Source organism: Coturnix japonica, chromosome 3, assembly GCF_001577835.2.
Source record: "Coturnix japonica isolate 7356 chromosome 3, Coturnix japonica 2.1, whole genome shotgun sequence".
Classification (NCBI taxonomy): Eukaryota; Metazoa; Chordata; class Aves; order Galliformes; family Phasianidae; genus Coturnix; species Coturnix japonica.
The window spans coordinates 78,816,461-78,841,687 of NC_029518.1; the positions used below are offsets into that span (position 1 = coordinate 78,816,461).

Here is a 25,227-nt window from a genome sequence, read left to right on the forward strand (position 1 = left end):
CCAGGGTCGGTGACTCCACCACCTCCCTGGGCAATCCATTCCAGTGCCTGACCACCCTTTCTGAGAAGTAATATCTCCTAATGTCCAGCCTGAATCTCCCCTGCCGTAGCTTGAAACCATTCCCTTTGGTCCTATCACTAATCTTGCATTCTGGAAGGCTCCCTGCCCTTATCCTTTATAACTCTTCTGGCTTAATTCTCTATTTTTTAATTCAGAGTTGCAGTAATATATGAACTGAAATAGGAAAACACTGGAAGCAAACAAGACTTAGGTCAACTTTACACAAAATGATGAACAATAGAATAAGCCTGGGAGTACTGTAATAAATGAATTCTTCTCTGTTAAAAATACAAATACTGTCAAAATTTAGCTTTCAGAAAATGGGAGATTTTTTACACTACATTTTTCACCAAATAACTCCATTAGTTCCAAGAATCTACTTTGTAAAGTACCATATGGTTTAAGGCTCAGTTGTATAAGAAATCCATTTATTCTAAATATTTCTTATCTTTCCTATAAATGTAATGCTTAATTATACAGAGATTTTCCAGTAAGTCTCATATTCCTAGAAATATGACTTATTTATGCAAACTTTTCCACTATAAAATATTATGAAATCCTGTTTTTTAAAAGTTGCAAATATTGCAGTTCACATGAAGCATGAATGTATTTTTCATCTTCAATAAGGTTAAAAAAGAAAATGTATATTACAGGCTTAATGTAGCTTCCTGTCTGCTCTGTGAATGCAACTTTTCTCACCTGTCTTCCAAGAAGTAACATGCTGCTTTGTGTGAACAGCTCTTCTTTCATGGGCAACTGTGTGTTAAGTCCTGCTGACTGCCTCTTTAGTGTATGTGGGAGAAGCATAGAAACATTGCAAATGCAATCTTACATGAAAACAAACAAACAAACAAAAAAAAAAAATAGTTTTAGATAGGATCCTGTTAGCATAGGAAGTAAGAATCTAATTGTATCAGTTATCAAAATTTAATGTTGTAAGCACTGCAGTTTGCTTAACAAAAGTGATATCGAGTCAGAACAGACAATAAGAGACTAAGACCTCAAAGCATCTATCTGAGGAAGTTAAAGAGATTTTAGTCTCATTTTATCAACACTTCAGTAACTGGTACATAGATTACCAAAGTCTAAGTCTTCGCACATCAAGTGATCCATGTTTCAGAGTTCCAGTGTTAAAGTACAGTGCGATGCTTTAAAAATTTAGGAATAAAATCTGTGAAGTTATTATGAATTGATCTTTTTTTTTTTTTTTGCTTTATAAAATCTATTGCATCCTACTTTCAGGTGGGTGCTTGTACTTATGTGAATTACGCTTCATGTTGCTTGAAAGTAATGAATGCTAATGACAGATAATGATGTCTTGTTTCTAATTAGCACTGCCAAGAGAACCAAAGGTTTCTAGAATTCATGAGCATCACAGTTTCCAGGAACAGTCTGGGAATGTTAAAATTATATAAACAAGTTTATTTATGCTGAATTCATTTGCTGATTGTTTCCTTCCATAACTGAGTGTAATGTAAATGAATTACGTTTATCTGTATGTTAATAATCAAGAAAAAGATTTTTCATTTGGAGAGGCACTTTCTATCATCTACTTTTTATAAACATTCATTGTTCATTTTATTAAAAAAAAAAAAAAGGAAAAATGTTTACAAATAAATGCATGCAATTGATTATAGTTAATATTCAGAAAGCTTTAAAATAAAGCAGGCTAATGAAAAAGCATTCTGGCTCACAAAATGTGACTTGATATTGTCTGTTTCTTGCTAAGGAATAGATTTATCTATTTATTGTTCAGAACATTATCTTAATATGTGTTAATATGTGCAAGGAATTTGACATACCATTTTGGCTTCATTCCATGAAAAGCATTATTCAAGGATATAAAGTTGGAGAACTTAGATACTGTGCTATGAGTTATGTCATTTCAGAAATATATTAAGGATTGTGTTCGTGATCATAAAAAATGCAGTACTCAATATATCACTCCAATCACTTCCTTTCTGCTGTTACAATACAGCTTGTTTCTTACTTTAATGGCTTGTATTTAATGTTTATTTAAGTTCCAAATGATTACTGTGTGGGATTTTATCTCATATTCTTCTTGTTTGTATGATTCTGTATTATTTCTCTCATTAAAAAAATAATAGTAATACAACAACAATAATGTAACAAAGTTTGCCTACCCTTGCATGTGTAACTTCTAGCTGGATGTTATGGTGATACAAACACTGTAGGCCCTACTCAGTGACCAACGAAAATAGGTCTGCTGTTGCAGGACTGGATCCAAAATGCACTCAGTTTAGAGCTGACCTTTGAATGCAGTCACTTTGTTTTGTAAAATATATCAAGATAAGATATTAATATCCACTACCAAAAGATGAGTGTTCTGGGTTCCTCCTCCTGTAATACTGCTCTCTATTCCAACACCCTCCTCTACCCAGAAAAGCCTACAGCATTCCAAAATACTATTGCTTAAATGAGATTTTTCATGCTGCTTTCTACCAGAGCTAGGTGGTATGTTATCAACATTTCAAGCATTTTCTTAGGCCTAAGATCATGAGTTCTGTGTATATGATGAGATTTATCTCTGGCACCACTAGTGCCAGTTCACCCTTGGTTGTCCTGTAAATTTTATTTAACTTGCTACTAGAATGATTGCAAAAAAATGCTACAGAATGCGAAGTGTGTTCAAGAAATAAAAGATGTATTCTCCTTGTGCAAGGTTTTGGACTTTGGCTGAGGCAATCCCAGATATGTATACAAACAAGATGATGAACTGCTTCACAGTAGCCCTGGTGAGAAGGACTTAGGGGTACTGGTTAGTGAAGAACTTAAAATAAGCCAGCAGTGTGCGCTTGCAGCGTGGAAGTCTGATGGTGTCCTGTGTTCCATCGGAAGAGGAGAGGCCAGCAGGGCAAGGGAGGTCATGTCCCCATCTACTCTACCCTCATGAGGCCCCACCTGGGGTTCTGCATCCAAATCTGAGTCTTCCAACACAGAAATGATGTGGGGCTATTGGAGAGGGTCCAGAGGAGGGCCACGAAGATGATCCAACTGCTGGAACACCTTTCCTCTGAAAAACTGAAGGAACTGGGCTTGTGAAGCCTGGAAAAGAGAAGGCTGCAGGGAGAACTCATCGCAGCCTTCCAGTGTTTCAAATAGTAATAGGACAAAGAGAAACAGTTCTAAACGAAAGGAATATAGATATAGATTAGATGTCAGAGGGAAGTTTTTACTGAGAGTGATGAGGTGCTGGAACAGCTTGCCCAGAGAGGTTGTGGATGTCCCATCCCTGGAGGTGTTTAAGGCCAGACTGGATGGAGCTAAGGACAATATGATCTAATACTTGATCTAGCAGCTGACATCCCTGCCTAGGCAGATAGGGTTGGACTTTTATAATCCTTGAGGTCCTATCCAACTCAAGCCATTCTATGATTCTATGATTCTTTATGTATCTAAAATATCATACACTCCATCAAGAGAAAGTTGAGTATGTTTATATAATTACTTTACAAGTAAGCTGAATTAATCCCATTGCCTGGAAGGTAATGTTCTACTGTGACTATGCTCATTTTGAGCTCAGATGACATTGGGAAAAATCTTTAATATATTAACTTCATTTTCATCCACACTGCTTGTAAGTCCACTCTCAGTTTTAGGGAATTAATTTTGAGTCTGATATATTTATGTAAGAACACTATGTGCTCACATAGACAGCTGCTGGCTAAGTTAGTATATTAATGCACAACAATTTCAGTTACATTTACCATTCAAAAAACCTACAATACTGTAGCTGAAAACTGACTGAGAGCTGTACCTAGACAGTCGGAGAGTGATGCGTCCCATATCAAAATATCTTGAATGTCAGTAATCTAATACGTGCAATCAGTGCTCTCAAATGAAATACAGCACTTGAATCACTCTCCAAATTATTCCAGGAATAGTTATGAATAATGATTAAGTTCAAGAAATTATAAATCTGATTACAAGTAGCTGTTGAACAAAGTCAACATTTGTTTAAGAAAATAATTGTTACAGATTGCTTGTTTATGTCTATTACATTTATGAAATACTTTTACTTACACTCCACTGTCAACCAAGATTCTCTTTCAAGTGTAAACTAATATTTTTTTAAATGATATTCTGGTATGGGAGATTGTCTGAGCAGTAATGTTAAAAACAGTGCAATATTGATCTGCCTGCATCCTATTATTCATTATGAAATAATTCTTCTCAGAGGCTCCAAGGAAAAAGGTACAGAAGTGACAACAACAAAAAAGTTATCTACAGGAAAATATTTCTGTTTAGCTCCCTGCAGATACAAAAAATACATTATCATAACATAGACACTGCAGGTTTTCTGGTCAGGAACTGATTCCTTTCAAGGTCTGATAACAGCTGTCTTCTGGTCATGAATTTGGTGGCAGGTACCAAATACTGAATGCAAAGAATAAATTGTAATAACAGTCAAGCTATTATAAGCGTGATTAATCCCATTCCCATTTCAGTATGTCTTAAAATCAAATTTTCCAGGTGCCCACTTCAGGTATTAGCTTGGGTTACTTATCATCATGGTGTAACTATGGTACAAGATCTTTTGCTAACATGCTAATATAACCATGCTTGAACATTTTTAATTAACAAAAAGCTGTCAGAAAGTTTTTATGAATCTTTGAGTCTGATTTTCTATTCCTTAAACCTCTCAATATGTTTTTTATTAGTACTGAGTAAAACTTTCCATGTGTGTCAGTGAGTGCATAAGGATGAGGGCTGTGGATAATCAGGCTTTTCTTGCCAACCTGCAGAAATACACTTTCTTCTTCATGAGAAAAACCTGTTAGTGCTCTCAGTAAAGATAAGTAGTTTACAGGTTCCATATAACACAATTTAGTCCGTTTTGGGAGAAGACAAAAAAACAAAAATAAAAACAAACAAACAAAAAAACTATGCTGAATTTGATTTGATTGCATATATGTTTGGAATTGCAGATAAATGAGATTTACATCTTTTCTGGCAGTTTACCAGTTGCAAATAATAAAGTGAATAGACATTTTTCAGACTTTATTTTTGCAAATAGAATTTCTGACACTTTGTCATGTCTCCTAGATTTACGTATTTAGGGACAATTATCTTTTCTGCTTAACAGATATAGATAAGATACAGATAAGAAATGTGTTGTCATCTGTTATAGCCATTACTGTCACTAATACCTTTCTCTTTACATTTTTTAAAACTGTTGTTATTCCTGAAACTTACAGGGTTGTGCTATCAGGTATTAAAATAACGTTCATTTTTTACACTCCATTTTGGTTTGGTTACCCATGACAATAGTAACATGACTATCTGTGTCTGTTACAGTGTGCCTGAATATTATGACTACGGTCACGGAACAAGTGAAGAGGCATATGACAGCTACGGTAAGGTCTCTTCTGTTTTTAGCAAAAGTGTGAAATCCAAAGAAGAATCTGTCACTGGCAACTCAGAAATTTCTTCCACCTAGTTTTCTTTCTCTCTCAGCTTCTACAAAGGCCAAATCTAAATGGATTTGTGTAACATTGAAGTGAGCTTTGACTTACTGAAGAAGGACCAGAAAATTGGACAGATTCATTTTGATCAAAATTACAAAGCAAATTAATCGCAGTCATAGATCAGCTTAAACAGCAACAGTGAAGTTTCTGCTCAGTGCCTGAATATATTTCACAGTGTTCGGCTTTCGTCTGCTTGGTGTGTGAATAATCCTGTATACCTATTACTGTCACACGCTTCACTTCAACGAGCAATTTTTTGAAAGATTTTGAAATATAAACATTGTCAAAGAGAAAGAAGACCCCAATGAGCCCTCCCTGCACCAAGAGGCAGGGTCATATCCTTGGGCTGCACGAGGCAGCAGTGACAGAGGGAGCATCATGCTCTTCACACCTCTACACACTAAGTCTGTTTGAGCTGCCATAAGCCTTTTCCAAAGGGACAGAAGGCATGACACAAAAAGATAGTATCACTCCAATGTGAACAGCTCGTTTCCTAGATCTGTTTTCTTATGTTAATGGTGTGTTTTGATGACTAATAATAATCTATTTCACCTTTTTTAATCAAATTATTTTCAGCACCTTTTACCATCAGATGACACAGTGTATTGTGTGACATTTTCACTGAAATAAGAGAGCACTGCTTACTGTTGTCATCTTAGAAACTGACCCTGGAGCATTCAACATAGCTATCATGCTTGATTTACCGTTACTAATAAAGTACTGGAAGTTTACATGGTAGCTTCCAGAGCATTATGAAAACAAGAGATGCAGGAAATGGCGCTGCAAGTAGACATGACATTAAGGGGTTATATAAGGTTTGCTGCTTGAAAAAATAATATTATTTATGCAGCTGTGGAACAAATTTCACCTTAATATAAAGTTGCAGTTTCCTTTCTATTTGTACAGCAATCATGAGACACTCCTGAGATACTGTCGAAATGATTGCATCGCATAATCAGAAATAACTTCTTTTTTGTATAACCAGTATTTGTCATAGATTTGCATAACACAGTGTGCAGTCAAGCACATTTCCAGTGCTAAGAAAGTAATAATAATAACTTACCCATGCATACGTTTATGCTTCAGTTAAACTTTGTTTTAATAGCAATTTATATATAGTTATTTAATACCTACAGTGAAAGACCTTTCCAGCCTTTCCTGGCTTCCCTCTACATCCCCCCTCCCAGATGCATTGCTAAGGTTTTGGGCAGTGCAGAAAAGCTCAATTTGAGCTCAACAGTAGGAATTACCCACTGTTAAATTTTTAACTAGGCTCCTTCATACTAATTCTCTGTACATTTGGGCAAGCCATTTAAAGTAATGTCATTCTTCCTCCAATCCCTCATTTGTAAAACTAGAAGAATATCACTTGTTTTCCCAGCAGGTGTTTGGAGAGGACTAATTAGCTGAGGCTTACAAAGTGTTCAAGAAGTATGATCATGACTAAATTTATGCTCTGCATGAAGCTTTTTTTTTTTTTTTTTTTTTCATTATGCAGCTGAAACAAACTCATAATATCCAGGTTTGCTTTGCTAGATTTGTTTCAAATTATATAGTTGATAACTGTGGATGTACAGTTTTGCGTTAACTACATTCTCAGCTGGCATTCAACTACAATATTCTGGAATAATTTTGCCAATAACCTACCATAAATGTAACAGCAGAGTAATATTCCAAATTGCAGTTTTTCTACTTTATGAAATCAGAAACAGATTTACATGCAAGTGTTTGTGCTTCTGTTGCATCACTTTAACAGATTAATAAATTTGTTAACTCCATGCTGTGGAAATCTGTATGTGGACTTTCTGCAATGCAAAGTTTCAACTCTTTATCTGAAGAGGTAATTGAAAATATATGCAGCTATAGAATTTATACTTTCTCATTTTCTGAATTCTGAAGGTTCTCTCTGCTGCTTGTTCTCTATGAACAAATTTTGATGTTCTCTCTGTACCTGTTTCTTTTCACTGCCTCCCACTCAACAAATAAGCATTTCATTTTCAGACCTTGTTTTATCTTCCACCAGACTATATCCCATCTTCACAATTCATTCAGTCACACCTCTGTAGTTCAGAATTCCCCAAAACTCTGAGAAAAAACACACATAGTTGGTGCACAAACTTAGAGCCTGTTTTCTTGTTGATATCACTTAGATGTTTCCTTGACACTTCTTGCCCTTTCACCTTTATCCTGTCCTATCATAAAAAATTTAAAGGTTGTCAGTTCTTTTCTTTCTTCTGTGCATCCTCTGATTCCAACTTAACTTTAGAGAGGACAATTCTCAATCCTGTAAACCTTATTCTTGGTCTTGTTCTCAAGCCAAAAATGTTTTCTTTTATTCTTTTCATGAAGTAGATTCTCTAAATACCATTCTTATGATACAAACACATCTGCCATTAAGGGTCATACAGATCTGTCTGTATTTTGTTAAGTGTTATAAAGCACTGTGGTACTCCTGTACAAGCTGTCTCCTGTAACTTTTCTTTCTATCTGGGTTCCTGGGGAATCTTAGCTGTTGGTTTTGTTGGGCTTTGTTATTGTTCTTGTTGTTGTTCCTGTTTTTTCATGGTCTCCTCTGAGCATCTTTTAAAAAGTTGGCAAGGTCCAATTGTCTGCATTATCGGTTTTCTCAGAAGTTGTTCATATTTATGAACTTATGAGATGTCCGTGCAAAGATGAAAATATCACACTTGAGTATCAGAGCAGAGCTCATCTGCAAGTCATGTCAGTCTCAAAGTTCAGCTTTCTGAGTATAAGTAACAAAAATGAAAGAGCATAAGTTATCTGAGGGTAGGCAAGACAAGTGCTCACATACTATTTCCCACTGTAGAATTCACACCTTGAGTTAATTGCCTTGAACTCCTTGTTCACTTTCTGATATAGTGGTTCCTGAGAATTAGATCCCCTCCAAATCCAACCAGGAAATCTCCCAGGACAATAGCAAAGACATTTCTGAGGTAGTTGAGTAAAATCCCACTATTCCTCCTGAAATAGGCACATTCTCTGAATAAAAATACATAGCAGAGATTCTCTCATGCAGTTAAATACTTGAAGTCTTTACTGTGATTTTATATGCTTGCCACCCAGTCTCAGAAGGATTCAAAATCATTCCCTGCAGCAGCAATGGAGCAACTGAGAATATTCTATTACAGAGTTATATACTTCCTACAAATTTTCAGTGGGTTCCAATTATGCAGTTACAACTAGAGAATTTTGAAGATCACTGTTTCAGGCTTAGGAACATAAATTTGGGATATGTGCACAAAATATTGTGGGGGCTCTAGGCCTTACAGGCTTTATGATAGTGGTGACAAATGTCCTCATACAGTAGTTTAAAAGCTAAAAGTCCAGTTGTTCTAGCTACTGTACAATTTTCAGAAACATAACGTAACTTCACCTCTAATTACACTCAGTAAGCATTGGTGATACTTATCTTGACGAAGGTCTTGATATTTGCAGACATTTATTTAAATTCAGGAGTCTAAACTAAGGTGCCAGTGTTGTTTTAACTTCATAATGACGGTTATGTTTTAGAACAGAAGGTGTGAAATTAGATAAGTTTATGAAATAAAGGTTGTATTCACTGTTCTTATAAATTCATAATTTTGTGTTTTCACTTCTGGCACTGTTGTCATTTGAGGAGTACCTAGTGACAACATAAATTTAATGTATCATCTTATGGATGGATCAGCATAAAACATGTAACTAAAACTTGGTAAATGAGAATCCTTGCTGTCCATATGTAGCACCATGCCCATGTCCAAAAAAACATATTTAAATCACTGGACAGAAATAATCCAAAGGAAAAGCCTTTTTTCGTTCTCATTTCTTTCTCATTTTCCCTGTTTTTTAGAGAAATCAGCATTCCTGATAGAAGTGTTGTGCTGCTTGTTAGCCCACTTTAGAAAGGTAAAGGAGGCAGTATGAATGTGTTAGCAAGGCACATCCAATATCTTTAAGGTATATTAATTACATTTGTTCTGCCTCATGGTTGTTTCCTCTGAATGCCGTTTCTGCCTTGAACTTACCAGAGCACTTCAAGGTGTTGTTTTTCAGATTTAGTTTCTGCTTTGCTTCTTCCTAAGGCTGGGGCTGTGGTAGAAGAGCTCTTGTAGTTTCTGCTACAGATGGCTGGAGATGCTCCTACCTCTTCTCCCAAAGGGTGACACTGCCAGATTGAGGGGGGAAGAAAGGAAGAGTTTGCCCATTGTCAGATGCTGTAGGTCACAACCTGGTACATGTAGTGCCTTGCGTATTAGCTGAAAATGGCATAGATTTATGTTCTTCTGCAAGGTCACAAACCTCAGTATCTGAGGGATACATACCCCCCTGCTGCTCCCACCAAAAGAGCAGCAAAAGAACCTTAGGAAGAGGTTGAGAGGGCTGAAGTCTGTAACATCTTTAACCAGCACACTTATACTAGAAGAGCACCATCTCCCAAAGGCCTTAGGAAAGACTTAAGAAGGTTAATTTGTATTTTGTCTCCTGTACAAAGAGTAAAGGGATAAGTGGACTCCACTCACATTTCTGTTCCTATACTGCAAAACATTGCAAAGCTGCTGACTGCATGTGCTGCCATGCAGTGAGAAGACATTATTTTAGTAGTTACTCTCTTCATCAAAAAATAAGTTCAGGAATGTTTGTGAATCGTAAAAATTAGTCCGGGCAAAAAGACATAGGTTTAAAAAAAAAAAAAATCTACAAATATTAGAAATGAAATTCTGCAAGCTCAAAAATCCATCAGTCCCAAGTGCTTTTCCTTAAAAATGACCCCCCAAAAAATGAAAAGGAAGAAGGGGACAGCAGTGAAGTGGTACTGCTGCCTGTGCCTTCCAAACCTTCCCTACTTCTTGCAATGCGAGGCACTCCCTGGGCCCAAGATTTGTCACATCACTGTATTTTATAGATTCATTCACTCCTACTTCTTAGTTTAATTGTTTGGGGTTTTTTACTGTATATTTGCATCCACGGAAATTCACTGGGCTATGTTCTACACTGTAATTACTGTGCCTGAAAATTTACTCCCTCTTGGTGGTTTTAAAACTGACTCAAAGTGACTTCTGATCATACCTCCAAATACATTTCTTGTATTGTAAAGAAACCCCCTTCACAATGTCTTTCATTTATTTTTACCCCCACTCAGGATTCCTTTCTCACAATTCATTCTGATGCCTGATAAAGAAAAAAGAATGAAAAAGCCCCACCCAAAACATTCTGATTTTTCAGTATGTTTAAGTGCAAATTAGATGTATCCCGAATAAATAAATGAATGAATAAATAAGTAGAACAGAAGGGTTATTTGATCATTTTGACCTTGAATTGAAGAATATTCCATTGACCAAAAGTAAAATGAGATATTTTTGCATTTCAGAAACTGTTCATTTCATGAAAATGATTTTGTATCCTTTACAATTTTCAGGATGGTTAAATGTCTCACTGGATTCATCAATATTAGGATAACCCTTACATTTGGATTCATTTAATGATAGGTGACAAAGGTACTCTGGATACAGCAAAGGAATTGGAGAAAAAAAATCTATTTTGATCATTTTATTTACTGTCATTTATTCTTTTTTTTCTCTTTTTTTAAAGAAAGTGTTCATTTTCTCTAATTACATTTTGTAGTGTATATTGTATCCCAATTTAGCATTAAGTACTCACTTAGAAACAACTGGTATTCAGTTGTAGGATAATTCCATCTTTAATTAAAATTGGAGAATGTAACTGTTCAGTGTAATTCCTTTTAATGTAATACACCAACCATTTAAGTTTTATAATGCTGCTACAATGATTTAACTGACTATTTCACAAATAATTCTCTGCCAGTCATTCAATGAGAGCTTAGCAGTTGCAATGTCAATTAGTTTACTAAGTAGTGCTCTGCACAAACAGTACTTTATTAACAAATTCTTCATAGGGTTACATAGGAATAATAATAATTTTAGAAGTACATTGATGTTGCACTAATTTTTTATGATCTTACATGTTAATATTGTGAGTTTCTTATTTCTGAAGAGCATATTACCTAGTAATTCATTTATGTAGTTATAAAATTTTGGGAAGAGAGTATGCAGAGTTCAAACTTCAGGAATTCTGATAGAAAAATAGGTTAGTTGAAGGGATGTTACTATTTGAGTCATAAAGTATAATACTCAGTTACAAAATCAAGCATTCTCATTTCACAGAGAAACTCAACTATAATTCTTGTAAGAAATGTATACTAAATTGTTTACTTTGTGGCAGTAACAAAAAACAAACAAACAAAAAAAGCAGATTAAGATGCTCTGCAGTGTATGCTGAAAAAGGATTTTGTGAATTTTGGAAAACCACTTCTTAGAAATTGCTCTGCGGGAGAAAATAAGAAATTTATTCAGTTGTGATGTCCAAGTTCTGTCCTGCTTTCTGATAATGACATTGATATTGTAGGTCATTGTTCCTTGTAGGGGAGCTGTTATTTCACAGCCAGAACTGATGATTGAGCACTTGCTGAGGAGAGTAGCTGACCCAGGAAGAACAGGTGCAAGCAATTCTACCCACTTGGACCCAGGGTCCACCCCTCCCTAAGTTCATTTGAGGGCCAGTCCTCCAAAAGGAGATTGTGTCCTTGATGGCTGTTACTTTCTGGGGAGGTGTATTCCACAAGCTGAAGACCTCCATCACCAGTTGTGTGAGGCAACTTTTTTTTTTCCTATGCGTGATTATTTGTCTTCCACAGTGATACTTTGCCTAGTATTAGAAAAAGTAGCTGTTAGGAGTAGTTGTACCCCTTCCTATGACCAACAGTACTAATATTCAATAGCTTGGTAAGGCTTTCCTTTTTTTGTTTGTTGTTGGTTTTTTATTTGTTTTTTTGTTTGTTGGTTGGTTGGTTTTTCTCCCCCACCCCCCATAAGCATGTTTAAGCCTTCAAACTCTGGAAAACAAGAGCTCCTATAAGGTAGAAACTGATACCTAAGTTTAAGAAGCATACATTTGATTCTTCTCATGAGGGTGTTTGACTTCATGTAGCTTGTGATTACAAGCAAGGTCTTTGTTAACACTAATTGATAAAGCTTTACTAATTTTGGCAGGTTATTTGCCTTATATAATTTGAGCATTTGTGTTGGGTATCTGATATGTACTATCGTTGGTAACTTACCAAAGAAAACTTATTTTCTGTCTGGATCTTGAAATGTCTCAGCCTTGAGTAGCTATACATGTATAAGATAAGTTTTAAAACAAGGCTGCTTGCTCTCTTCTTTACTGGACCTGACTTTTATGTTTCTCTCATGGTGATTTTCTGTTTCAGTCATTCCTGTACTAACCAGGGTATCAAGGGTCCTGTGTACCTCAGTGGGACAGAAGGAACTGTCAAAAACATTTCCTCAATTTCCTGCAAGTTTCTATCAAATCTCTTACTGGAGGAATAACCTTAGCTGTGTCCTCAGTAGTATCTGTTCCCTCAAATGAGATGTATTATTTTCATAAGAATGGGATTTTGAAAGTCTGCAATAAGACAAGCACATTTTAAATTCAGCAGTGATGGCTATTGTGGGGATGATACTGAAGTTAATTCTGTCTTGTCAAATCACTGTTTTAATTAAGTTATAATTCTTTAGAATGTTCTGTATTTAAATCTGTCACATTCTCTTAACTGGCTGTATACGCTAAAAATTTAGTACTTCAATAATTTTGCTGCTGTACTGCAAACAAAAAAAAAAAATGCATCTAGCACAAGAAAGGACTGCTCCTAATTTGTAGAAACCTGTTGCCTTATTATTCCTGAATTAAGAATAATTTCTATATGTCAGAATGAGTAAATCATGTAAAACGACTAGTAGTATTCTGTGCAATAATTCTACTCTCACCATGGAAGCTGTTGATCTGGAGAACCTACACAGAAAATTGTGTTATACTGGTGTTCCCCACAGTGATTATCATCTATGTAATCCTGGAATATCACCACACACTTCATGCTCAATCACCGTAGTGTAATTAAATATTAATTACTACTGAAAATAGGAGGAAAATTGAATGCTCTTCGTAGTGTCATACTTATACTTAGAGAAACTATAATGTCTCCTCCCTACACTGCATTTCCCAGAACAATTACTTGTGTACTTCAGTGTGGTTCTTTGCAAAACAGATGTTCAATGTGAAAGTGTATGAAGCCCTGTAAGAAATCATCCTCTGAACACTGCTGCTCATTATGCTGATGTTGCTTATAGTACAGTAGTCATTTCATCTACTCCAGTGCAGTCACATGGCTTCTTCATTACCAGTTTAAGCCAGGACAGATCACAGCACGTGTTAAATTTGGAGGACCTATGTGATATAATTTGCTAGCCTCTCTGACGGAAATGTAGAGTCAAGCACAGCAAGAGCAGCTCTTTGAAATGTTTAAGTTTGCAAAATAGAGAGTTAAACCAGAGTTTCCTAGCATTTCAAGTTTTTGAGCCATAAATAATACATCTGTAGACTAGTGTCTATGTATAGTAGAACAAGTGATATTTATGTAAGTAAACATAATGATTTTGAGCTTATGTTTCAAACAAAGAGGGTTGGAATTCAATGATCCTTGAGGTCACTTCCAACCTAAGCCGTTTTATGATTTCGAATAGTGAAGGAAGAGTTTTCTTATTTGAAAGCTAGCAGCTCCAGTTATTCTTTGCTTGAAACTGTAAATGCATGGGCAGCAAGTTCTGAAAGTCCTGTGTATGTTGCAGTCTTTTCACATAGGTAGAAGATTAAAATAATATGAGTAACTATGTTTGTATACGCTGTCATTTAAAAAAATAATAATAATAATCAAAGCCTGATCTTGTTAGTTTTTTCTAAAATAGAATATACTTGTCCAGTCAGGCTACAAGAGTAGACACACTGTCTTTTCTGAATGGATACACAGGATTAAATACTGCTTTGTCAATAGTAGTAAGCATCACTCTCAGTAGAGCAAAGTTTGCAAATATTGCTTAGCACTCTGCCTCCAGCCATCCTTTCAAGGAGGAGAAAGTTTTGAGGTTTAGTAGAAAGTCAGTACAACTTGAATTATCCAAAGAAGTTATTAAAGAACTTATTTTGTGTTTCTAGTGGTCTCATTTCAAGGATAACTGTCTCATTTCCATTGGATGTTCTGCTAAGTACATCTAAAGTACTTTCCTCTTACCATTCAGGCTATTAATTACGTCTCAGAAGACCCCAGGGAGGTAGATATTCTTGTCTCATTTTAACAGTGAGGAAACTATACAAAATATATATATGATACAAAAAAATTATCCAAGGTCACTCAGCAAATAAGGAGAAGAGCTAGAAATTGTGATTCCTGAATTTCTCGTACATCTCCATCTTTCTTTTCCCAAGTGTATGGTGTATAGTGACCTTGTAGAGATAATAAGAAAATTTCATTTTATGGGGGGAAAAAAAAAAAAGAAAAAGAAAAAAAATATATATTTTGTTTTGAATTAAAAGCAATGACTGTGTTTCTAGTTACATTTAAGGCTATATGGAAAATCACAGTAAAGCGCTGTCGTGATTGTTGTATACATCTTAACTGTCTAAGAAAAATAGCTCTTTTTTGGACAGGTGGAGGGATAGAGATAAAATAATTGACTGCAGATTAATAAAATTGTGCCTTGAAAGTGTGGGTAATAATCAGATTAGGTCTTTGTAATTACAGGAAATAAGAAATGAATATAAATGTTGAAGTTTTCAGGAAATAACTTATTTGTAAGCAAATCAGATGCTGTTAATGTATTATTTTTAATTTTAAAACATGTATGTTCTTAATTACTTGCATTATTTCTTTCTTTGCATTTGAGTTTTATTCAGTGATGTCAAATTCCACGATAAGGGTACAGAATACTGACTGAAGAGGAGTTCTCTAAATATGTGCCTTATTGCAGTCTTTAGCTAGCAGTCATTAAAGCATATGATGACTGTGATTGTTCAGGGCAGAATTCTGCAGTAGGTGGATTGCTGTGAATTTTAATGTGCTCTATCAACACTGCACAGGTAGAACAGTAAGATTGGAAAATATAACCTACTTTAGACTGAAGTTTAACTGTGATCAAATGATCTGAGTACCTAATAGCAGTTTGGCATACAACAATCTGCAAAGAGTTTCAGCTAATGTATCAATGATGTCATAATAGATGATGAAACTACTTGTATAACTCAACACAGGAACTAAGAGTCCACTTGACTTGTAAAAAGCAGTGCTAGAATATTTCAATCATAAACCAAAGGAGCTGATTACCTGTGATGTTTCCTACTTATGAGTCTGAAATCTTGATTCATGGGGAGTATGCAGCCAACTGAAAGCACAGTGCAATTTAAAGGATTGTGTCCATGACTTCATGCTTCCTGTAAAAGTGGTCACCAAAAAATTAATTGACTATGATGACATTTATCATCATACCTAACGTAATCCTCATGCCTTGCACACCCAGATTCTTTAGCTATATGCTCTCATGTTTCCATCATGACACCCATAATTTATACTTTCAGTTCCTGAAAATGAAGTGCACAGCATTACATTCTTAATGAAAAAGAAAATATCTGAGAGATGACGAAGTTGATGATAACAAAAAATTCTTGGACAAACTAGACCTTGAACGTCTGTAATTAAGCTACCTGCTTGAATTTGGTTTTGGTTACTAATGAAATGAAATGCATTTTTCCCTGTTCTCTGACATGCTTTCTAGGTCTGCTCTCTAGTTCATCTCTGTCACAGTTCCACTTCTCATTGCTTGCTCTATGCATCTTTCTTTGAAACTTTACAAGCTTCTTTATAACTGGCATTTTAAGTATCCTGTCTTTATGCTTTCGCTCTTCTCTTGCTATGAGTGAGGGCAAAAAAATGCATTTGTGCACCTTTACTCATCTTTTCAATTTATGTTTGCTGTGTTTCTGGGGGGCAGGTTGACCACTAATGGTAGCAGTGACTGCAGAAAAAGAGAGATGATTAGAGGAGCCCTCCAGAGCATAAGTACCGGAAGCAGGCTTGACATGACTTAAGGGGATGAAGAGGTCAGATTCCAAAGCGTTTCATTGCTGGCAAATGAGCAGAAAAAGGAATCAGTGTTAAAACATGATGACCTCTCTACATGTGCCTTCACCTTTTGGTTGTGACAATTCACAGGCTCAGTAGCAATTCTCCTGATTACCTTTCTTGCTCCCAATCTACAGCTATTACCTACTTTTCATTCAAACTGTCAGTTTCCATTTCATTGACATATCGCTTTATTTAGATCAGATACATTCAGGTTCTCTTTACTTTTACTATTTTGACGCAGACTTTCAAAGACCAGGCTTCACTGTTCCTGCCAGCAAGTTGTCTGATTCATGATATATTTTGAGCCTTTTTTTCTTAATTGCATGTGTTTGTACATTTTCATTCCCCAGGATCTCCTTTCCTGATTTATTCAATTTTTTTAGTATATTATACCCAGATTTCAAGACATATTTTTTTCTGAAGGGCATATAGTGGATTCATTTATAATAATAGAATAATACAAAACACTATGCAAATTTACCCTCTCACCCTCCTGACTAGTGTACTCTTTCTCAAAGGAGACTGTGGCATTTCATCAACATCCTAGATCTGGAGGCTGGAGCAAGAATCACCTCTGAATGTATGCTGCTGAGTAGAAATTTGTTCCTTTCAAATAAGTGATATGATATCTATGATATCTCATGCAAAAGGTGTAAAATACAAATATATGAAAACGTAGGTGAAAAGAAGTCACAGTCATTATTCTACTGTGCTGTTACTTACTTTATATTTTTGCCTACCTTCTTTTTAACACATATAATAATAACTAGATACTGCATTCTCTTTATTTTAATTTTTTCTATAAGGAAATTGCAGATTGGGTCTTATCTTGCACAGTATAGTAAACTGCACAATAGCAAAAACTGTCTAACTGATTTCTGGGATCACTGCATCCAACACTGATGGGAACTTGGAAGCCATGATTAAGAGGAAACTACTTTCTAGGAGTTAGCAAGGCTGCTGCTTCCCTTAGTTGCGTTCCCCATGTTCTGGTAATCTCATTTTTCAGTGAGCAGCAGAACCAGATACACTCCAAAGGAGACCATGAGAATTGGGTTCACTTTTTGGCTGGACCATTCCAGCTCTATACACTCTTCAAGGAGTCTTTGAGAACACTAGCATTCAGAAGTGCATACTGAAGAAATCCAACAATTCTATCTGTTTTTTCACTGCAGTCTTCAAAAACATGCTACAAGATAAGTTCATTTTTCTTAAAATAATATGAAGATAGTTTAAAATTATTTTTCTATTGAAAAAGTAGGCAGCAAAAATATTTCATATTATGGATTCCTGAAAAGTGATATCCTTCATCTTCTGCGCATATCAAACTGTCATCTCTGTCTAGTCCACCAAACTTGGCAAGTATTAAAATCAAATGCTATTTCTGCATTTTTATTGCAAACTTGGCAGTAGAGGTGCAGGGTTTTCATCGAGCTATTTTGCAATGATGCAGTAATTCTGGAGGCTCCAAAACTACTTAACTGCTGGGAAGGAGCATTAATACAAATAACTGACCACTGCAGAATCAGGAACGTGTTCCCATAAAATATAAGAAAAGAATGGGTCAGAAGAGAAAAGAAAATGAGGCCAGGAATTTAAGTGATAATTCTAAATGGAAGGATAGGTGATCAAGTGTATGGTTGCATATAGATAGGTGATCCAGCATGGTTGCAATGTTTTTAAAAACTGTATTACACTGAATATGGTCACAATTAGCAGTTCAATCTTTTCATGTCACCTGCACAATCTGTATGGTTTCCCATGGCAGAGGATCTTGATTTTGTCAGTAACGTGCATAAAATAGCTCTGTATATTCCCTTCCTGTCTCATTGATACTTCCAGCTGATTGTCGGGTATCTGTGGCAAGTATAGAACTAATTTTATCGGCTGTGGCATTTAAGATTACGCTATTACCGTTGTACAAATGCTCTGTCCTTAATATGTATATTTAACACCCACAAGACTAGGTGCAGTGTATTCTCCTGATAAGAGACTTGAATACTTTTCTATTATTTCCTTCCTAAATGGCAAATGCAAAACTACCACCTGAAGAAATAAGAAAGAAATTCTACCAAGAAACTAATTTTGTTGTTCACTCTGTTTTTGCTGCATATTAAGTGCTCATTTACATTGTATATGAAAATACAGCCAGTATTTAAAGCTGCATGTAGACAACAGCCAGAGAACTACGGTCTAGGAGATGAGCGTGGTTAGGAATCAGGAATTAGTGCTAGCCTGTCTTGCATGCAATAAAAGAAAACAAGTAGAAGCTCATTTTCAAGCATTATGAACCAAAGTGGCTGAAGGATCTTTCTGATTTCCTGTGTTGAAAGATAAAGAACTGTCCAGATACGTGTGTGACAGCTGAGGTAAATGGCTATATGGCTTTGATCCTTGCATGCTTTTCCTGAAGTTAGAGCATTCAATTCTCAGTAAACCACATTTTTCAGGATACGGAAAGAATACAGGTTATCATGGCATACTGGAATTGAGATGTGAAACGGCAATTTTGCAATCACAGAAATAGCATTTGGATATATTATTTCTGATTGTATGTCTTTTTAAGAAAGAAAAAAAAAGCACTCATTATCTGGTTTAATTACTGAAGTGGCTGTATCTTGTTGTTCACTGGGATCGTGTGGTTCAGAATAGCGTTCCATTTTATCTGCCTTCACGCACAATAAATACATAATCCTTTACTGCACATGAGTGGTAGAGACCAGTGTTTTCCCAGTTAAAGGCTCTAATCCCAAACCTTCTTTTTATGTATAAGACATTATACATAAACCTTCTTTTCATGTTTTGATGATGGTGTTACCAAATAGGTATCAATAGTTGTGACCATTGTCTTTCCTTGTGAAAGTTGTAAATTGGGTCATCATGTTGCTGGCATAAAGAACATAAGGGACTTGGATCACAAATCAGAGTTTCTGTCCCAGCTCTGTATCAAGAACTCAAACAGACACAGTAGCAGTTTTCTCTAAGAACACTATTAGTCAAGGAAAAGCAGCTTTGTTCAATGGGTAATATTAAGTTGTTGGGTTTTTTTTAATATATGAGCATTGGCAGAAAGACTGTAAATTTCTCCTTTATATGAAGGTGCTTTACTTTAAAGGTAGGGGAGGAAACTCTAAGGGACCAAAGATTTTTTTTGTCTTTGTGTTGTAATGTTAGTATTTTTACTGCTTCAGTCATTTTCATTTATATAAATAAAGCCGCTTGTATTTTATCTAAACCTTACTTCTCCCCAAGGCTTCTCAGCAAATTCAGTGACACTTCAGGAAAGGGTAATTGAACCTGCAGCACTTCTACAGCAAAATGCCATTTTTAAAGGGTGTAATGAAACATACTGCAGAGGCAGGATTTTTAAATTTACTGTATGGAAAGTCATTCCCTGTAGGAATGAGAAATCTGAGGATTTGGAACTAAATCATATTGGCTGCCACTTCTTTAGCCCTCCAGGCAATAGCTTTCCCCAGTAAACTTTAGTTTTGTGTGACCATAAACCTCTTCCCCATATTCAACAAGAAAATATTCTGAGAATTTCAAAGAAAAAGAAAATAAATGGAATGCACCAAAAATATACAGCAGAAGTGCTTCTTGTTCCGTATGTTTGCATCCTTAGCTCTGCAGGTGGTATTATGTCCCCTCTCCACCATGCATGCTTCCTTTTCAGACCCCAGTATAGTGAGATAAAGAAATGTAGGTACAGAGAATATATATTCTAGAGAAGGAATAGCATACAGAATCTTCAGTATATTTATGTTTCATAATTCCATTTTTCTGTTTTCATAGCATTTTTTCCTTTTTGTTTTTTTTTTGTTTGTTTGTTTTGCTTTGTTTTTCAAAAGCTGTTTTTGATACCTGTTTAAACCATTCAGTCCTGAGTCAGCTAATTATTTTCTTACTGATTGTCAGCAGTGATTGATTAGGAAAAAATAAAAATAAATCAAAATAATACCAGCAATAAAAGTATGTCTGTTAAAAACTAACAGACTTATTAATTAAAAGCTTCAATTCAGCCAAACTTTTTTCTGTTACTTCTGCTCATTCCTGGAGTCTTTGGGATATGGGACATTTGTTATGGCTGTAGGTCTTGTAGCAAGATGAGATACTCAAATTATATAAGAAAATAACAGATAATCTGTTTTCTTAGGGGGATACCATTGTTTATCCTGCTAAATGAAAATGAATATATGATGTATGTAAATGTATGATTAATTTCATGTGTTATTCAGGGAGAATTATGAAAATATTAAAAGTTGTTAAGTATTAAAGTTTTTAAAATATGCACTGTTAACTTTCAAACTTTGAAGTCGGATAGCCAGGGGGAATAAATTTTCTTTCTTAGCATCAACCATATTTTTATTCCTTTTTTAAGGTAGAATTTAAAAAATAGGGGGATAGTTAGATATGTCATTTACACTGGAAGAATATCTTGTGTGTTACTAATAGTTGATTCTCCTAAACCAAAACAGGGGAGAAATCTGTACCACAAAGCTTTAAGCCCTCTTTGACATAAGTGATGTGATCAGAGATGCAAATTTACCTATTGTGTTTGAGAACTGTGATTTTGGTGAAGGAGAATTGGTGAGTAGGAAGTTAGTGGGCCAGTAACCTGTACCCAGAGAAGCATATCAAGATAAAAGACTATAATAGATGTCCTCTCCAGCCTGCATTTAAGCCTGTTCACAATTTACCATATTTGCATCACATTAATATCAAATATGCGTGTGCTGCTGGATCTAATCCATGCTCTAATGGCCATACTGACTCCTTACACTCAAAATGCACTCTGCATTTTTGCACACTTCTTTTGGGGCACATTTCATTCCTGCAAATTAAACTATGCTAATGATAATGAAATGTAAAAAGTGTAGTGCAAAAAATAATTTTCTGAACGTTGCAGCTTCCTTCCTGTATCTTATTTTTCTTCCATCAATTTCTTCTTTCTCACAGTCTCAAATGGAAGTAAAAATTGAATGTATTTTAGTTATTTTTTATTATTTCAGTCTTCATTTTATCAGCATACTAGTTGCGTTTAATGTCTTTCACGTGGGTACTTCAGCTTATACGCTAGAAACTCAAATTTTGAGCTGGCAGACTGGTACAGTGACGTTTTCCTGAGCTGTCTTTACTGCCACCACAATTGATATTCATTCTCCACTGAGAGTAAAGGACTAAGAGCTTTTCCATCCTAAGACAGCTACAACGCTGTTAGTAGAAGTTAAATTTTCCATAGGCTTAGCTTTGTTTCTGTTTTTGGAAGAATAAAGAATTGGATGACATTTGTCATCTTGCTTTTTTAAAGCTTTCAGACAAAACTCTTGTGAATTTTGACAGCCATTAGTGCTGACAACACTTTGGTGTTTCAGCTTTAGGTATTTACACAACATGTCTTTTCTTTTCTGTTTTTAGCACAAGAAGAATGGGCCACAACCCGTTCCAGCCTAAAGGCACCTCCTCCAAGGTCAGCCCGAGGGGCTTACAGGGAACACCCCTATGGTAGATATTGAAGGTCCACCTCATCTGTGACCTCATCTCAAAGACAATTAATAGCCTGTGGTCTCCGCATAAACAGCAACAAGACAAGTAATAGTCAATTTCTTTTCTATCCTAGGGATTATTGCTCATTATTATCCTATGTACTACTTGTATTTCCTATAACATTGGAGTGACATTGGCATTAGTATTATTTTATAACACAGACTTAAAAAAAAAAAAAAAAAAAAAAACATAAACAAAAAACCTTTGGCAAGCATTGTCTATAAACCATTCAAAAATAATGTTCTGTTGGTTGTATTCATTGCTGTGTGTAACTTTAAAGGCATGAACCTGTTACAGATCTTGAGTCTCTCTACATACTAGCTAAGGCTGAGTTTTTGTTTAGGGTTGCTGAAAGACTGTAATATGATTCTTTTTTTTTTTTCCTTCTTTTCATTTGAGCCATACAATAATCAAGTTGTAGATAAGATGTTTTAACCTGTCTTTTTTAATATATGTTAGTTTAGATTAAGATGTTCGATATTAAGTTTGTAAATTTAATTTTAAATGCTGTTTTAATGGGGTTGAAAACAAGCAGCTACTGTATGTATGTAGCTAACTGAATTTGTTCAGTGTTTTAACCTGTATTTGTTAAAAAAAAAAACAATCACATAAAGTTCCATGTGTAAGCTTCTCTAAATAGGAAACCATAATTTTGTCAAATATGTTTGCCATAATTTGTCAATAAAGCTGAAACCTTTTGTAACAAACTAAATTTGGAATTGTTTTCTAGCTTTAAATGCCTGCTTTATTTCTTTTTCAAGAGATGCCTAAAATGTTTTTTATATAAAAATTACAAAAATGATCCCAAGCTTGTTTTAAGATTTTTTTGTGTAAGACTTTAAAAGTTGTATTAATAACTTCTGGTTGTTAAATAATTTAAAAGTTAACAAACTAAACTGTTACATGAATCATGGTTAGTATCCACTAATGTATAACATGTTAATGGAAAAAAATGCTTTAGAACAATAAATGGATTTTAAACTATCCTCTAAGCTTGATCTTGCTAAACACAAACTCTGATTGACTTGTTTGTATTAGCATGTCTCTCGTGAGAATGTAATGGAGTTTAAAGAGGTAAGATTACCACTTACCACTGTTAGACTGTCTAAATGCTAGTTCTTCAACCTTTGAGTTTCCCCGCACATTAAATATCCCATTCAACATGTAAGCATTGCATAGATTCACATATTTGTTTTCACTCGGAAGAGTGCGTTGACTGCATTTCTGTAGTATATATCAATTTGTCTTGATAAACAAATCATCAGTGTCACTGCCCAATTGTTGGTATTCAACTTCAAAAACTTTATTTGTAATTTTCAGTGCTAAATATCATCGCCCTTGAAGGCAGTTAGAGGGCTGATATTTCTTTTGAGACTATCAGACTTGATGGCTGATGATTATTAAGGAAATATGTCGCAGGACTCAAAGGATGACTAAACGTTAAACAGGTAACACTAATAGTAACTCTGTAATTTTGAGTATGCAACAGTAATGTTAAATATTCTCAGTTATTAAGTTACTGATAGTTAAAAAAGTAAACCTACCAAAAGATAACAAATAGGTATATAGGCTATTAAAATATCTAATTAACATTAACTAGTGACAACAAAATTATTCTGCAATATATAACCCTCAACGTAATAAACAGAACTAAAATTAGCAATAATAGTAATGCAACTCTTGCTAACAACAAATATATAACCTAAATTTTGATGAAAACAAAACAAGCAAACAAAAACAACAGATGACTTGATGGTAGGGATGCCAAAACTGATAATCCTTTAAATACAGTCTTTTTGTTTACGGTGGCTTTTTGTCAATGTGATTGGTTTACTTTTTTGATGAGAATAAAGTAGTTTGTGAACAAAGTCTCTTGCAGCTAGAGTTGCATGCTAACTCTTTGGATAGTTTATGAAGCATATGTTCTGTCGTTTGAACCTGACATGTTAAAGTGAATGCAGTAGGCTATGTGATGGTTACATTGAGTTTATTCTGTCTCACTGTTTCAGGGCTCTGGCCATCTAAGCAGCAGATCTGCTGAGAAGGGCTCAGGTAAGCTCTGCCACATCTCAGGGTTTTTTTCCTTTTCTGTGTTTTATCTGTGCATTTCTCTGTACTAACACATGGAAATATGTTCAGCTTGAGTTTTAAAACAGTTATTTCCAGCAATGCTTTCTCACATAACAGCACAATGGCATAGTGGTAATCAAAGCATTTGCTTCTGTAAGGTACAATGTCTTTCATTCAAGTGGCAGTCTTGTACTCAAGTGTTTTGATGGTGAATATTAACAGGGTATATCTGCTCCTGCTAAAAACAAGAAATCATGTTTATCAAAAATGTAATTGGATTTTGGTAGCAAATTAGTCACGTGATACTGAAAAATACAGTACTAGCTTACCTGTTGCTCCTCCAAATATTTATCATTACTTTGTGCAACAGAAATAGCTGTAGAAATATTTGCTCTTTTGCTTGGTTATTATTTCTTTTTTACACTTTAGAATGGCAGATTCCGTAATAGTCTTACAATGCAAGGACATGAATCAAGGCAAAACTTGCTATATTTCTTTGTTACAAATATCTAATGATAAAGGTGTTTTTTTCTATTATAACCTTGTCACACACAGACTTCAGATTTTTTTGTAAGATTTTCAGTTGAGGACAAATGTCACTGTTAGAAACACACACACACAAAACAAAAAAACTAACAAAAAAAATCTTGGATACAACATCATCTATGATGACTTCACCCAGAAGTGTCCACCTAATCACAACATAAAATGCTCAGATTTTCTTACTGTCACCTGATTGTTAAGCTAGATAAGAGTTAATAAACAAAACAGATGCCTTGCATTAAATACACAAACCAAACATGTGTATCACTCTGGCATCCTCTTCTGTGTTTGGGGTCTGGCTGATGTAACATTTTCAGCTATCAAGTGTATTCAATGGTTACTTATCAGCACAGGTTGCATTGTCTAGCAAGATAGATTTTCCTCTCCAATGGGCTGCCTCAAGACCTTGACAAGTTTGATTTAGGTAGCACAGCTGCATTACAGGCCAAGGTGATGTGACTGCGTGCTACAGTTGCTTCAGTTTGAGTG

The 25,227-nt window shown here is 35.2% G+C and overlaps 1 protein-coding gene across 8 annotated transcripts in view; it reads left to right on the forward strand.

Moving 5' to 3' along the window:
- Positions 1-25,227, forward strand: part of KHDRBS2 (KH RNA binding domain containing, signal transduction associated 2) — a 330,168-nt gene that overhangs the window by 274,943 nt on the left and 29,998 nt on the right. For 6 of the 8 annotated variants that reach the window (XR_004306589.1, XR_004306590.1, XR_001554389.2 and 3 more), the window contains 3 exons: positions 5,380-5,438; positions 21,997-22,170; positions 24,135-24,177. Coding sequence is in view for 1 of the 8 variants with exons in the window: in XM_015859163.2 (XP_015714649.1) it covers positions 5,380-5,438; positions 21,997-22,094 (157 nt within the window). In the remaining 7 variants the exon portion in view is untranslated. Of the gene's footprint in view, positions 1-5,379; positions 5,439-21,996; positions 23,112-23,445; positions 23,574-24,134; positions 24,178-25,227 lie in introns of those variants that run through there. The other 2 variants (XR_004306588.1, XM_015859163.2) reach the window with 2 other exon arrangements.